The sequence below is a fragment of the Xiphophorus maculatus genome, chromosome 12, assembly GCF_002775205.1.
Source record: "Xiphophorus maculatus strain JP 163 A chromosome 12, X_maculatus-5.0-male, whole genome shotgun sequence".
Lineage (NCBI taxonomy): Eukaryota > Metazoa > Chordata > Actinopteri > Cyprinodontiformes > Poeciliidae > Xiphophorus > Xiphophorus maculatus.
The window spans coordinates 24,768,434-24,784,953 of record NC_036454.1 but is presented as its reverse complement, the minus strand read 5'-3'; the positions used below and the strand labels follow the sequence as shown (position 1 = coordinate 24,784,953).

At 42.4% G+C, this 16,520-nt stretch overlaps 1 protein-coding gene across 3 annotated transcripts in view; it reads left to right on the top strand.

Moving 5' to 3' along the window:
- Positions 1-2,045: 2,045 nt before the first annotated feature.
- Positions 2,046-16,520, top strand: part of dtx1 (deltex E3 ubiquitin ligase 1) — a 57,550-nt gene continuing 43,075 nt past the window's right edge. The window contains exons 1-2 of one of the 3 annotated variants that reach the window (XM_023343948.1): positions 2,046-2,699; positions 3,186-3,764. In XM_023343948.1, coding sequence (XP_023199716.1) covers positions 3,506-3,764 — 259 coding nt within the window. In that variant the 5' untranslated portion in view covers positions 2,046-2,699; positions 3,186-3,505. The remainder of the gene's footprint in view (positions 2,700-3,185; positions 3,765-16,520) is intronic. The other 2 variants (XM_023343947.1, XM_005808961.2) reach the window with 2 other exon arrangements.

Genomic DNA, 16,520 nt, shown 5'->3' with positions numbered 1-16,520 from the left:
GGGGTAAAAAAAAAAGGAAGAACATGTTTTTTCATCACACTGATCTCTCCATGTAACCAGGCAACACACTTGTGTAATTCTCACATTATGAGACCAGTGAGTGACCCTTTACAATCAGGCAGGCTAAGAAGAGTAATCATTGAAACTAATGAAGAGAAAATGTATTTTAAAATAAGACAGCCATCCATCCATCCATCCATCCATCCATCCATCCATCCATTTTCTAACATCCTTGTCCCTAGTAGGGTTGGGAGGGGTGCTGGTGCTTATCTCCAGCTAACGTTCCAGGCGAGAGGCAGGAAACCAAGAAATCATGATCGGACATAAATTTGTTATAGACGTATTACTGATTAAACTTTAGCTTTAATAACATAAAGCTACATAACTTTTAAAGTTTAATCAGTAATACTTTTATAACAAATTTATGTCAGATCATGATTTATTGGTTAATGTCAAGTTGTCATAACAAAGACATTTTGAATAATGTCAACTTTGTATTAAATGTGTCATGATTTACCGAATGACACTTTATGACAACAGTCATAAATATTCATGAAGACTTACTCATGTTCATGACAGGCGTTATGTCATGTTTACGACGATGTCATGACGGTCTTATTCACAACCTGGCAAATAAAAGTGTTACCAATTTCTTTCTGTTAGGCCACATACTCTCATCCACGTCACAAAGAATATCTTCTCCTGTGATGCAGAGTTTGAATTTGCCACAAATCATGTAGGGCACACAGCAGCACACATGCGGAAGAAAATTTAGTTTTCTGGCCTACATGCCAAAAACACCTTGTATAGAGAAAAAACTAACACTGTACATCACACTGAACACACCATGCAAATTTACATACATAGTGGTGGCAGCATCATGGTGTGGGACTGTTTGTCTTCACAAGTAGGAATGTGTGAAATATTCAGATTCTAAAGGTGCAAAGATGGTCTAAAAATATTTACTCAGAAGGCTTGCAGCTGTGAAAGGTAGTTCTAAGATTAACTCAGAAGCTATTTAGCACATCACACTTTGCAAGTTTTCATTTGTACAATGACATTGCAAGACATGTATCATACTCCTTTCTCCTATTTCAGCTTTCCTCCATTGGCTCCCTGCTATATCCAGAATAGAGTTTAACATTCTCCATGTGAAACCCTGAATCATCTGACTCAATAATAAATCAGAGATTTGATTGTTCCACATGTTTCTAACAGAGCAAAGTTGCATTATTTGCTGTTGTTTCCGTTTTCAACTTTCCTATCTTGATTTTTGTACTCTCTGTAGAATCTACATCTGGTCTTTAACTCCAGCTGTGACGCCTTTACTACAGGAGAGGAGGGGGGCATCGGTTGAGCTACTGCTGCCTACAACTTGACATCAAATTATAGATCATACTTGATCCCATCTTTCAGTGTTTAACCCTGTTTCTCTCCCTAACAAAGCTACCGGCTGAGCTTTTGTTGCTCCTAACTTCCTGTGCTCTTTTTCTTTCCATCAGCCTTTAAAGCTATAAATGAAGCTGCTAAAGGAGCTACTACTCACATTAACTCCCTACTTTTCTGTAACATAGAAAATACTGATGTATTGGTGCTTCTGTTTTTTTGTTTTTGTTTTGTTTTTTGTGTGGGCGTGTGTGTGTATATATATATATATATATATATATATATATATATATATATATATATATATATATATATATATATATATATATATATATATATATATATATATATGCTTTTTCTTGTCAAACCTCCAGTTGGTCATGGCAGATGATCGTTCACACACAGCTTTTTCCTGTTAAAGGGAAGTTTTTCCTCTCCACTGTTCCTACATGCTCATCCAGTCAGTGACTTGAAGCAATCTGCTTGGTTTCCTTGGATAAAACATTGTTTTATGACCAATTTGAATGATAATGTCAACTCTACTGACTTTTCTGTAAAGTCTCTTGAGATGGCGTGTGTTGTGAATTGGCGCTACATAAATAAACAGAATTGAACTGAATTGTGCCAGTCCCTCACATGCATTCTCAGTGATAGACACACTGCGGTTTTCACGTTTCAAAAATATATAGATAAGTTCAAAGGTCATGGTGCGTGTGCACCGTTTATCGTCAGCTCCTCTCGTAGAGGATGCAGAGTTTATTTTGAAACCGGATACCGGAAGTGCCAACTTTTCGTGTTTTCTGTGTAATTGACCAATAGGCGACATTTCTGTCCATGCATACAGGTGTGCACGGCTGCGCATACCGGAGCAGCGTGGGATCTGGTGTTTGCGTTAGGAGCGTCTGATTGTTAGTGTGACACGGACGGAAAGGAGCCTTCCTCCCCCACCAGCGAAGCGGCTTCTGTCTGCAAACCGCGCAACTAGGGCATGCATTCAGCCAGCACACAGCAGCGGCAGCGCACCAAACAAGCCGCTGTGATCTGAGAGCCTCTGCACGGCGACGGCTCGCTCTTTCGTAACGGAGTCCGGGCAGCTTCAGCGTTTGCGGGACAATTTCGAGCTTTGAGTATAGGGACAGGTCTGTGACAAGGCAGGCGTGTGTCGGAGGGTTTGCATCCCCTCTTTTTTGTTGTTATTGGGGGTTTTTTTTAACCCCCTTCGTATTGCTCTCTGGTTTTCATCCCGGATCCCGCAAGATGCAGCCTCTTACCTGACAGATCTGTGGCACCACAGCTGCTGCTGCTGCCTACAGGTCTGTATCTGTAACATCTCTTTTGAGGCATTTTCTCTGACTAGTTTTAACAGTTAATCTGGAGATCGCATGTGCTATTTTGTTGCTGTTGTTGTATTTTTTCTGCTTCAGAGCAGATTGATCTGTCTCTGTAAGATACCGTCTAGATGATCTGATAATAGCTGGCTCTATTTTTATTTTTTTTATTTATTTTTTTGCTGTGTTTGCACACTGCCCATCTATACATCTGATGGCAGATATTTTTGCTGCTGCTGCTGACACAGCTCCCATGCAGACTCGCTCAGTTTTCATAGATTTTTGCAAGAAATCCGGCTCGCCAACAGGAGCAGAGCTGCAGCGTCCAGAGCAGATTTAGATGTGCGCCCTTTCCTGCAGAAACAGTAGCTGAAACTCATTTAGGACATCTCTTTATTAGTGGATTTATTTATTTATTGTTTTTGCTACTTGTCATTTGTTTAGTGAATGTCTTCTGTCTACCTGCTGTAGCTCTCCTGTCATCATCGGGATCTGTCACTTCAAACAGGACAAGATAGACTTCGGCTCATCATCGAAAGTGGCCCCTGTCAAGAGAGAAACCTGCTGAAGATGACTTCATCCGAGCCGACTGCCTGAAAGCAGCATGAGATTACTGAGGACTATCACGCTGACCGCTGATTCGAGCTGTTTTCTCTTTTGAGGGCTGATCCAAAACGATGTTCCTGTGTGTGAGCTGACTGACCGGGGCGTCAGGGGCCTGGGGGCTGCTGCTGGTGTTCTAGCACAGGGACACAGCCCAGCAGCTCAGACGCAGACACCGCCGGAGAAAGATGGCTCGCCCCGGGTCTGGGCTGCTGGTGCCCATGAATGGCGTGGGGTACCCGCCTCAGAACCTGGCCAGGGTGGTCGTCTGGGAGTGGCTGAACGAGCACGGGCGCTGGAGGCCGTACAGCGCGGCGGTGTGCCACCACATCGAGAACGTACTGAAGGGAGACGCCAGGGGAAGCGTGGTTCTCGGGCAGGTGGATGCCCAGCTCTCCCCTTACATCATTGACCTGCAGTCTATGCACCAGTTTCGGCAGGACACAGGTAAGAGGCAGGAGACCCTGGGCAGAGATGACTTAGCTGTTGCTTTCCAGGAGAGTGGAGACACTACAGTAGAAATGTATTATTGCCCCTTGCAGACTTTTTGTGTTGTTTTCTTTTTGTGTGTGTGTCTTTTTGTAAACTAAGACAAAGATAACCTGAGTAAATATGGATCAGTATTCATATAATGATTTAATTTAGCAGCTGGTAAACGCTATCCAAACCAAAAGTGAATAAGTAATATCCTCTCAAACCTAATTACAGCCTGTGCCATCCTCCTTGGTGGCAACAACTGCCGCCAAGTGTTTGTGATAACTGGGAATCAGTCTTTGGTGTTGTAATTCAGCCACGTTGGAGAGATTTAGAGCAACTAGGGGAGATTTCAGTCAGATGTATGTCTGGATTTCAACTAGACTTCTCCAAAATTCTTCACTTTTCTCTTTTTTTTGTTTTTGACTGAGTCAGAGGTGGACTTGCTGCTGTCTGTGGTTTGGATCATTTCTCTGCTGCATCATCACCCAAGTGTGTTTGAGCTTAATGTCACGAAGCGGTTGCTAAACATTTTCCTGTGGGATTTTCTGGCAGAGAACACACACACACGCACACACACACACGCACACACACACACACACACACACACACACACACACACACACACACACACCTTCCAAAAAGTTCCACTTTTGTTCTGGTCATTCCATGATATATTTTTTGGGGGATCATCTAAATGTTTTAAGGTAAATGTGAGATGAGGCTTTTTGTTCCTTTTGGTCATCTGTGATTTTCACCTTAGAAAGCTCCATTTTCTTCGACTTTCTCCCTCTTGGAAGCGAAAACAGAAGAAGTATAACTATGTAGGCAAATAATTTTCACAGCACTTTAAGAGTAGTTTCATGTCTTAAGCAGGCATGGGCCAGTTTGGGATTTTCACACTCTGGTAAGCTTGAGTAAAAACACCACCGTACCATCCTGTTAATACTTCGCTATGGCTGCTATATTAATATTTTGTGTCATTCATTTGCTGAGGCTGGTGAATGTAAGATGCAGAACTGAGAAGCAAACAGAAGACAAAGCACTAATGTGCTTCAAGTGAAGTTACAATGTTTTTTTTTTTATGTTGACTCGTCGTCATCCAGCAGTTTGAAAGCCATGACCTTGACTAAGGTCAGCAGGAGTGACCACCGTGTAGTCAGTGCCTTTCTGTTCACTCTCCTTTCAAAGAAAACGATTCCACTTGCGCGTGTGTCATGGGACAGTTTTTACATCTTCACAAGGTGACAAGAGGTACAGGATGACCCAGGACTGATTTCATCTGATGTAAACATGATAACCACAATCTTTTTTTGTCGTTGTTGTCATTTTTATCTAAGCAGGTAATGAAGGAAGGAATATGTTCACCTTTGATGACCTTCCAGTGGGAAACTAGTGCTGTAAAAAAGGAACATGTAAAACATTTCCAGTCAGAACAACGGTCTGCTGTAAAAGTTATAAGCAAAATATATATATATAGCACTGTAAGGGAAGATTTTATTTTGGTTTACACAACCTAACTGCACTGCCTCCTACCTTCATTTCTGATGTAAATAATCATTCACTTCTATATAAAATCACCATGCAAACATTGACGACAATTCAACGGTTTCCAAAGCAGCCTTTGCATAAACCATGTTTCTGGGACTGGAGGTGTCTTTATGTGCTAAAAGTTTGAGTTGGTTCCCATTTTGCACCAGCAGTTGGCTTCTGTCTCGAGGACCAATTCATCAGCTTTTGTACAAAATGCAGATGAAAAGAGAGTTTGCTATAGCAGGTCACATAATAACTGCTTGAAACCTTTTAACAGAGCCTTCCTTAAAAAAAAATGTCAAAATGGCGGAGTTCACGACTTCTGTTCAGTAATCCAAACTTTCATGTTTCATTTGTAAGCCTAAATGTTTCTGATCAGCTAGAAATAAAGATGGCCACAAAATGAGCTTTATATCTGAAGCTTTACTGTGAGCAGTTTTCACATCTGCAACAAAAAAGTAACCACCTAAACATATTTCATAATTTTCTGTCATATGCTGTGGGTTTCTTGGTCTTCTTCTGTTTTTTCTTTCCGTAGACGTTATGCAACATGAAAGCGTCACGTGGCTCACAGACGTACACATGGGATCTGCAGAAGGTGACCCCGCAGTGAATGGAACTGCTCTGTGTCACCTTTAATGGGTTTGCTGTGGTTAATTTGCGAGTGCATTATTATATTAGAGTGCAGACGGAACAGAAGCACGGCTCTAATTCGGTAAGGACTCTTCCTCATTGAATTAGATCCATCTGAAGTTTTACTGAGATGTGTGTGTGGCTGGTAACTGTCCGGTTTTACAAGCAAACATTGACTAAACGCAGATTATTTTTCTCCGGTTTGACTTTATTAGATGAGCAAATGTTCTGGGAGAGTTTTTCAGGCTTTGTGGGTAAAAAAAGTTCATGCAGTTGCTGGTGATTATATAGTGCCCTTCGAAAGTATTCATATCCCTTGAACTGAAAATATCTGATGTGAATTTGTATTCAATCAAACCATCTCCACCATGAAACACGGCGCTGGACGCATCATCCTACGGGGATGCTTTTATTCAGGAGGGACAGGGTAGTTAAGCCGGAGTCGGTGGCATGGTTGGATGGAGTTAAACGAGGCAACCTTAGAGGAAAACCAGTGAGAGGCTGCAAAAAGAATCAGATGGAGGTCTGCCTTCCAGTAGGTCATCAGCCGCGCAGCCAGAGCTAATATGGAATCCTTTAATCAAATTGCATTAATGTGTTTGAATAGATCAGCCCTAAATCTAATTTAGAACTTGTGATGAGACTTGAAAACTGATGTTCACAGAAGTTTGCTGTCCACTAAGACAGAGCGCTGATCACAGGGAAATGTTGCTTTTAGACAATTTACTCAAAGGGACTGAACAGAAATACCAAGAACTAAGTCCTTTATTAGTAAAAGACATAGAAAAACAATGTACATAAATGTACATAAATCCCTCTTCCACTGAAGGAGTATAAAAACCTTTTCAAGGCGCCTTGCATTTTGTAGAATTAGTTACGGAAGGAACGAGGATTCATAGTAAATAACGGCTTATTTCAGTTCCATTTGAATAAAACACATGGAAACAAACAGCTGTTTTTCTTCACATCCCTTCAATCCTGGAATGCTCTACGAAGATGTCAGGCTTAGTTTCTGATCCTTCTCGTTGGCGTTGCCCTGTGCGCAGCTTTACACGTGCCTCGAGTTTGACTGGCTGTGAGATGAACCAGTCAACACTTTGTCAGCCATTACCCCAGAGCAAGAGCTGGGCCTGACGTTTATCTCGTCTCCCGGTGCCGTTCGGAGCGCTGTCTTCACCTCTGTCTGGGATCAACCTGTCACGGCGCAGCCTGACGAGAATCCTCTGAACTCTCACCCCTCCACCCCCCTGCTCCTAAATGCGGCCAACCTCCAGCCAGGACATCGTCTTTGACGGATCGTGAGCTTGTCAAACATGGTGTTCGACGCATGCTGTTGGAAAATCTTATTCACTAGGGGAGTTGGTAATCTCATCCTCTGAGGCCTGTTTTAGCAGGAAACGAGAGTCAAATTTATTTGTGCGGCCCAATTGGGCAAGGAGGCGGTTCGACGTGCTCTACATCATAAAAAAAACATTATGAAACAAGCAATAAACATAAAATTTTGTCAAATGTCATCATCAAAATCATCAAGCAAATACACATCAAATATTTTGATCAATGTTGTTCTTACTTCCACTCACAGGCAACTAAACCGGCGGGTTTCTAGTCCTAGATTTAAAGGAAGTCAGTGTGCTGGCTGTCTTGCAGGTTTCTGGAAGTTTACTTCAGATTTGAGGAGCATAGAAGCTAAACGCTGCTTCTCCATGTTTGGTTCTGGTTCTGGGGAAGCGGAGCAAAGCAGAACCAAAACATCTGAGTGGTTTGCAATGTTGACACAACATCCATCCATTTTCTGTGCACCCTTGTCCCTAGTGGGGTCAGGAGGGCTGCTGGTGGCTATCTCCAGCAAGACATTGCGGGAGAGAGGCGGGGTCTACCCTGGACAGGTCTCCAATCCATTGCAAGGTTGACACAACAACAGATCATTAAAATATTTTGGGTCAGTGATTTATCTATTTTCCTGGTTTTAGTCAGAATGTGAGCAGCAGTGTTCTGGATGAGCTGCAGCTGTCAGATTTTATTTGTTTTTAGGCAGACCTGTGAAGACGCAGTAATCAACAGCGACTAAAGATAAACGCATGGATGAGATTCTCTACATCTTGCTGGGACATTAGTCCTCTAATTCTGAAAATGTTCTTCAGGTGATTAGAGGCTGATTTTGTAGCTGCCTTTATGTGGCTCTGAAGGTTCAGGTCTGAGTCCATCACTTCACCCACATTTCAGACCTGTTCACTAGCTTAGCTGTAATAACTGAAGCTAGATATTACTAGCTGAAGCTGCGTACCGACTCTGCAGGTCCAAAGATAATGATTTCAGTTTTGTTTCTGTTCAGCTGGAAAACGTTATTGAAGAATTCTGCCGTCCATGTATGAGAATGAAACGTTTACAGGATCTCGTCTGCGTGTGTGTGTGTGTGTGTGTGTGTGTGTGTGTGTGTGTGTGTGTGTGTGTGCGTGTGAGCGTGTGTGTGTGTGTGTGTGTGTGTGTGTGCGTGTGTGTGTGTGTGTGTGTGTGTGTGTGTGTGTGTGTGTGTGTGTGTGTGTGTGTGTGTGTGTGCTGTTCCATGCAGTGTTTGTGCCCCGTCCCAGTGAGCTGTGCAGGGTGTGTGGGTTTGGGAGGATCTCCTGTGGGCAGCAACCAGGCCGACTTATTCCGACTAATGAGACTGCAGGTTTTGTTTACAGTGCGCTCCCTGTAATCGGAGCGTCATGACGACGGCTCTGGCACCGCAGATGATGCTGCAGGGTCCCTCTCTTCGGCTGGCAGTCCAAACACATGTGTACTTAATTTGCACACGGCGCGGAAACCTCGGTGAGGTCGGCCCACCGCGTGTGAAGGCAAAGGCGACGACTGGCTGCCGGCCAATCGGGATCGATCTGTTCCCCTCCCCAGATGCACGGCTGAAAATCTGAACAGTGCTTCGGACAGATCCCCTTGCGCTACAGCGCTCCCTGGGTGAAACAGACAGACCCGTCTGCCGTCACACACCAACGCTCCCGGCCTGTCAGACAGACGTTACACTGATTGATTCTGCCGCCTGGCTTTTAAGCACTCACATCTTCAATATTTTCCGTTTTTAGGACGAGGGGTACGTGTCACAGATCAGCTCATCTGCATTCATGTGTGTGCGTGTGTGTGTGTGTGTGTGTGTCGCTCTCGCGTGTTGTGACCTTTTTTCTAGCCAAATAGAAATTTGCTTTGTGGGACGCAGAAATTGAAATGCAGCACGTGTCAACCGTGAATGATCTTTCCCACCGACATTGTGCAAATTCAATTTATATCCTGATTATTTGCTCGGGTGGCTTCCCCATGAGTTTAAGTCAGCGTTCAAGTTTGATATTTGCCAATTATAGGGTGACTGAAATGTTCATTTCCAAGTAAGCTATGAAATAAAATTCACCATCGAACAAAATGCACGGTACCTTGCAAACGTATGTATGTGTCAGAGGTTTTCTTCACATTTTGCCACATTGGGGGACCAACAAAGAAGAAGATAGCTGAGAAGATGAATAGAAACTACACCAGGGGTGTCCAAACTTTTGCCACTTGAGCCAAAATCATCAGCTCAAAAGTACTCGTGGGTCAAAAAAATATGACTCTCAAAAACTAAAATCAACAAAAATTTGGCCCCGGGCCCCACTTTGAACACCACTTGATCTAAGGCCTTCTTTTAAACTTCAGCTCACAATAAATCCCAATCTAATATGTTGAGGTTTGTGGTGGCAACGTGACAAAATCCGACAACGTTTCCGCATGTCGGCATGTGTGCTGTATCTCGTTGCTGGGTATCTGAGGCCCCTGCAGTCTCATTGTGCGCAAGAAGGCCCATGTGCGTCTCAAAGATAAACCTCTATCGGCCGCTGATGGCTGCTGTGCTGCCACACCGAGGCTTTGTTTGTTTTGGTTGCAGAGGCTCCAGAGCCTCCTCTCTTCTGGCTCATTACCTACGACTAACTGCCCTCTCTCTCTGGCTAATTACTGAGCGCAAACAGCAGAAGACAAAGACCTCATTAGGGGTTACGGGCTGGTCGGGGGACTCGGTGCTGCTACCTGTGCACTGAAAAGGCTGCATATTGTTGAGGGAAGAGCTGTGAATTTGTTATTTTTTTCTCTCTCTATTTCTCTTTCTCTCCCTCCTTTGTTGCTCAGTATGGAGTATGTGTGGGAACAGTTTCGGTGGTCTGTGGGAGGAAGCTGTGAAAAGGATTCCTGCAATGTACGTGAAAAAGGTCAGGTGGCGTGCACGCCAGCTCTGACTGTGAAATCCCATCTGCATGAGAAGAAAGTGAAACCGAGCCATGAGTGGAGCCTATAGGCTTTAAAGTCTGCGCTTGTGTGCCGAGAGATGTAAGGAAGCCGGCTAGAAATAGAAGCGGAGCGTTTTGTCATTGGGTGTGATTGTGGTGCGTTTGCCGTTGCTTTCAAATGGTTTCCCGCTGAGTGTATGCATCAGCGTTGCTGTGATGTTGGCTGGCACCGTGTGTTTGGTACGCTACTCTGATTACAGTAAGAAGCATCACTGTGTCGACAGTCATTCAGTGACGGACGCGTTTACTGACACCGTTTGCTTTTCATACTTCATCAGTGTCCAGAAACGTCTAATTATCTTGAGTTATATCATTACGCCAGGAAGTTCCCTCGGTTTGAAAATATAGAAATGTACCAACCAGAATTTCCTGGCCAGTGTCATTTTCTGTTTTCTTTTCATTTATTTATTTAATTATTTTTAGGTCTGAGCTGCCAATTCTAAATTTGACGGATGCATTTTTTAATTAAGCACTATAAGACATAATTGAGCAACATATGCTGCATTTTCTGTGATAGATTGTAGTTGTGAATTAAACAGGAAATAAAGAAATTGCAAGTTTCTTCCAATGTATCCATCAAAGCACATCTCTAACTTTTATGTGATTTTTTTGCTCAATTTAAAAAAAACAACAACAACAAAAAACGTCCATTAGGGAACTTGATAGGACTGGACAATGAATTGATTTGATCAGTTAATCAGAGTTTCTGTTTTTGAAGATTTATTTCTTAGATCGTTGTTTCCACCAATGCACTCCTTGGATTTCTATAGTTCAGAGTGGCAGCAGTCTGACCAAGAACTACCATCTTGTTTTACAGCTTCTATTGATTTGGACTTTCAATTCATTCGGTCAAGTGTTTTTTGTTTTGTTTTTTTTCTTAAGTAAAAACGGTGATTAAAATCAGATTTGGTATTTAAAAAAAGTAAGAAATGTTATTTTTAAACCACATCTCCCAGCCCTAGTACCTGCTGTCGTTTGGTGCGTTTATGCCAAACAGAAAATTGTGGGAATTCATAGTTTTGACATACTGATTTGTTGATTACCAGTCAGAGTAAGTTCTTTTTATTGGTCCTGATTTTAGGTCTAAAAATATTATCAGGATTTTACAATCCATTCATCTTTAAAATCTCTATGTCTACTTCTAGTATCTCCACTAGCACAACTGCTTCCTCGGTCCCTCAAACCAATATCACAGCATATTTCTGTACGCTTTGCACAAATCCTTTTTGTTTCTTTTCTGTTGGCTTTTTGTTATCGTTTTGTTTTTTGCCTCCTGATTTTACTAAAATCTTAAAGACGGCTTTTGTCGCCTTCATTCATTGTGTGTGAAAAGGTGGTCTGTAAAAGTAAAAACCGACTGATTGGTTGATGAGACCAAGCTTTGAGGCAACAAATGTCTGCCGACAGATCTGGCGCAAAGCAAAGGTTTAACATGTGGCCCACTGCTATGCATAGAGGAGGACCTGTGATGCTGGGGGCCACTTCTCTTGTCAAGGGAACAAGGACTCTTTGAAATGGCAGGCAGATATGGGTGTGCTATTTTTATAGTGTTCATGGCCAGTGTGAGCTTAATAGTTGCGATAATAAATATTCATCCTCTGTTAGTAAAAGCTAATTGATGATCTTCACAACTCTCCCACTGCTTACAACACGATCAAGTTTTTTACTTTTGCTGTTTCAACTTCAGCATGGATACGGTTTGTTGCTATGTGTACAGCCATTGCAATAAGTACCACGAAATATTACCATCAGTATAGGTTAAATTGTGATTTGTCAGAAAGAGGTTTTTAGCGGAATCGGAGCCGGGGCGGCCCTGAGGTGTCGCCCTCCTCGCGGGTCCGTTAGGCCCGAAGCAGCTGGCTGGACTCCACTCGGAAGTCTGCAGGAAAAGGGAGATGGAGGGAGGAACCTGCAGAGGTGTGGAGTGAGGAGGAACACGGGGAGAGGTGGAACGGTTTCCTGATGGGAAGTGACAGACTGGAGGAAGGGAATGAATCACAGGAGGCTGCTTGAGCGTTGTTGCTGTGAAACATCCACTTAAGCCTAATGGTTTCCTATTAAATTTTATTTTAATCAAGCCTTATTTATTGATATTTGTTGCTGGCTATCTGATTAAGCATTTCTTCTGGTGAGTGCGATGGTGGGAGGCTGATGGCTGCCACGAACACCGGCATGATGCTGCACAGGACTTTGAAATAAACTGGAGCCTCCAGTATTTATATGTTTCATGCACATATTTTACAGTTGTTGTTTTTTTGGTAGTTCAAATGAATAACATCATCTAAAACTTGCAAAATATGTTGTTTATATTGTTAAATATTTATTGTATCAATTACTGAGTACAGTATTTTGATTCCTGACCATTTTAGGACTTTCAGGAATGAACAGTCAAAAGTTCTAAACACAAGATACATTAAAAAAAAGACAACTTTGTAATAGAACGGTTTGTAAAACCAACAAATGAAGCAGAACCATTGCATATTGTTCTGGGTACACTGCTACGAACAGAACAAAAAACATTCTTTTTTATTTTTTTACACTTTTTAGTAGTATTCAAATTGTGATATGTGACGAGAATAACCCGAGCAAACGCAGCAATAAAACAACAGCGACAAAACAGAGAAGCAACCTTCTAAACTCTTATTTCACTTTTTTGGAAAGCTGACTTTAATTTCACTAGCCACACCCAGGTCTGAATACTCCCAAATCTGTATAATCAATAACCCACCTAACAACATGAAGTAGGCTAAATGACCTCAAAAGCAACGCATAATACCAAATATAATTTAAGAACAGACAAGAGACAAAGTACTTGACTTTTATAGTAAGAAACGCTATCCACAAATAAAGAAAACATGGAACGGTGATAAACCTTCCTAAGAGTGGCCCATCTACCAAAACTACGGCAAGATTGCCATGACAACAATGAGATTGCTAAGTACCCAGAAAACATCTAAAGCAATGCTGAACACATATTTGCCCCAATTAAGTTTGAAAGCAAAAATCACTGCTAGAAAAAAACTACACAAATTTCAATGTCAGATTTACTAAACAACGCCTTGATGACCCTCTAGAAATTTAGAAACATATTTTGTGGAATGTTTTGGAGAAAAGTTTGATTTTTTACATTTTTTTCTGCACATCTGGTTTAAAGTTCACACAGGATTCCAGTGAAAGCTCATCATGCTCAGAATAAACATGGTGGTGGCAGCGTGATGGTCTGTGGCTACAAAACAATAGAGTCAGTCCGCACCTCAGCTGTGTGCTTAAACAGGCCTCTTTGTGTGCTAACAAATGAATTCATTGTTGGGGGAAACGTGTTTTTTTATTGGGTCAGGATATCTTTTATATTGAAATTTGTCTTAATTCGAAACATCTTACAAAAAAGCTCATCAGAACGAAATTACGGTTCTCCTCTTAATAATCCCCGTAGTTTTGTTTTAAAGCATCAGGCAGACAGTTATTGAGTTTAAAGCCAACCTGATTTCCACCTTGTTGGGTCTGTTTCTCGCTCCACATCTTTATTACATTACTGTGATGAGTTTAGTGTCCGCAGCTCCTAGCAGCTTCTGGCTTCGGTCGTGGAATCGTTTCCTCACGTCACGTTCGAACTCGTAATCCAGCAAGTCGCCACTTTCAACTTCTAAAGTGGATATCTTACTTTTCCATCAAGGAGGCGGTTTTAAAGCTGCTCTCCGCACTGCTTTTACCCCAACCCCCGTCCCCTTATCAGGCTTGTCTGGGAGGTCGCTCAGATCAGAGCTCGGGAGTCTGACTCGGCCCGCTGCTGCCAGAAAGCGAGGATTATCAAAGGCATTATCAAAGCATTGTCTGTGTAAACTCCGCTTCATCTCCTGCTTCCGTTTATTGGCTGACTCCTTGTTGAACAAACGTGCGTCGAGCCTCCGTCTTAAAGTATCCTGGCGCTCATGTAAATCACTCCTCTAAAGACCGTCTCGCACAGGTCTGAACAGCTTTAGCATAATGTGATTAAATGTAGTGAACATAAAACCATCTGAATGAATGATGGTAAATAGTAAATCATTTTGTATTGGTTGTCTTCTATTTTTATGTCCTACATGTATAGCTCTCCTTTTGTTTTGAATGTCATGAACATTTGCTTACTTTTGAAAGATATTTATGTTGAATGACCACTTTGTTGTGTTGTTGGACTGTTCTCACTGCTCTGACACTGTTTAAAAATTAGGATGTTTTCACACCTGACAGTCTGGTGGACTCGGTTCTAAATTTGTGACAGTTTCAGCTGGTGTAGTTCACTTTCAAACTGCTCTGTGTCAAACGATTCAAAGTCTTTGAGAAACCTGTTTACCCTCGGCCCGTGGTGGCGCCGCACCAAGAGCCACTGAAGGAAACGACATGAAAAACCTCCGAACGAGACACCGAGCGCAACTTCCTTCTTCACAAAATGACAACAAAAGTGGAGCAGCGTCAGATTTGAGCAGTTGTAGGATTTCTCTTTAGTCTTTGGTAAAAGACTCCGAGACATTTCTCCTGCTAGCGCTGGACCCGCACAATTGTTTGGGTTGGATTTAACCAGAACGCCCTGCGACATAGTCCACTTCCAGCTTTTGGAGCAGTGTCCGGTCGGCATCCACTTGCACATTCAAACTGTGCCAGGTCACTTCAGCCGAACTGAGACCCAGGTTTTTAGGTGGATCCGGATCACGGTTCGCCAAACGAACCGGACTTTCTAATCAAAAGGGCCAGATTACAATTAAAGCAGGCTGAACTGGACTGGTGTGAATGCCCCAATTAACCAGTCGACCAGTAACTTCACTTGAGGATTATGGTTTAATGTTCATTTAGCAATAATTGCTATTTATTCAATAATAATTCAGGTCATTTTGAACATCCTTTCCTAAAAAGCTCCCAATACCATGCTAAGTATCGGTTGCTCCTTTATCCGAAACCATTTGGATCTGCATATCTAGCTGCAAAGGTTTTGACGTCGACTTTTCCTTCTCACAGCAAGGTCAAAAGCTGTTTGGAGCGATGACAAAAAGAGGGAGAATATTTGTGGCGAAGCGTGGCTCAGGCCCTACAAGCAATATCACTTATTTTGATTGTGTGCTGCCTGAGCAGTTGCTGGAATATCAATGCGAGGTGTTCCCCGCCCTCCTCTCCTCCGTTCTCTGTGTCACCTGTAAGTACTTCTAAATCACGGTTCTTGGTACGAGGCCAAACCCAGCAAGCGTCCTGCAGTAACTTGTGAGAGGAGGAAGTGTGCCAGGTGGTGCTGGCAGCCTGCATCCACTTCTCCTTCTCGGAGGAGCTGCTCAGATACCATCGCATGTCTGGAAATGTGTTTCGAGGTTTAAACCTGCGGGCCATCGTGATTCCACGCCGTTTGCCTCCGGTTATGTGCTTTGCATCAATGCATTTCAGTCGGAGAGGCGTTTGTCAGGTGAAAGAATGTGAATGTTGTCGTTGCAAAGTCTTTCAGGTGCTGATTCATGTCCGAGTCCCATCGTTTTTTTTATGACGGATTTGTTTCAGTGTGAGAAAGACCATAGCAGCATTAGTATATACGTATATATACAGTATATATATAATGCTTGTCTCTATTCTTTGTCCTGCTGCTCACCTTGACAGATGGTGAGCAGCTTGGACGTTTTTTCTATTCTTGATTGAAAATGGGAAAAGTGATTAGTAAACGAAACTCAAACATAAAGCAATGAATAATCAAAATGTAAAAATAAATAAGTAAAAATAGACATATCGCATCTAGATTGAAGTTTTAAAATCCACTGGTGTAAGAATTATGCATGCATCGAATAATAAGCCTTCACAGCGCTTTCACTGCTCGGGAATAATTATAAACCTGTAAGGAGTCTTTACTGGGAATAAGTCATATGGAGGTGGAAGTTGGTATTTTTTCAAAATAAAATACTCCAAAAGCTGCAGTTAAAATGAGAAACTTGACAGACCGGCCAAGTCGACATGAGCTGCACGAGAAGTAGAGAAAAGCCGAAGAAGCAGATTAAGCTTCACATCACTGTGTGAGTTGTTATGCAGGATTTAGCTAATGTACATCGTCAGTTAGAATGGCAAACATTGCAAAACAGCAGCCTTTATGTGTATTTCCTGAAGTTTGCAATTCTCAGATTTTCAAAAAGGCTGCCAACATTTTTACACCAGGATGTTGAAAAACAGACAGAAATGGAAATCTCAAAAGGCTTAGAAAAAAAAAGAAAAAAGGCATTCCCCTCTGGCTGGCATTAGCATGGTTTGCTAA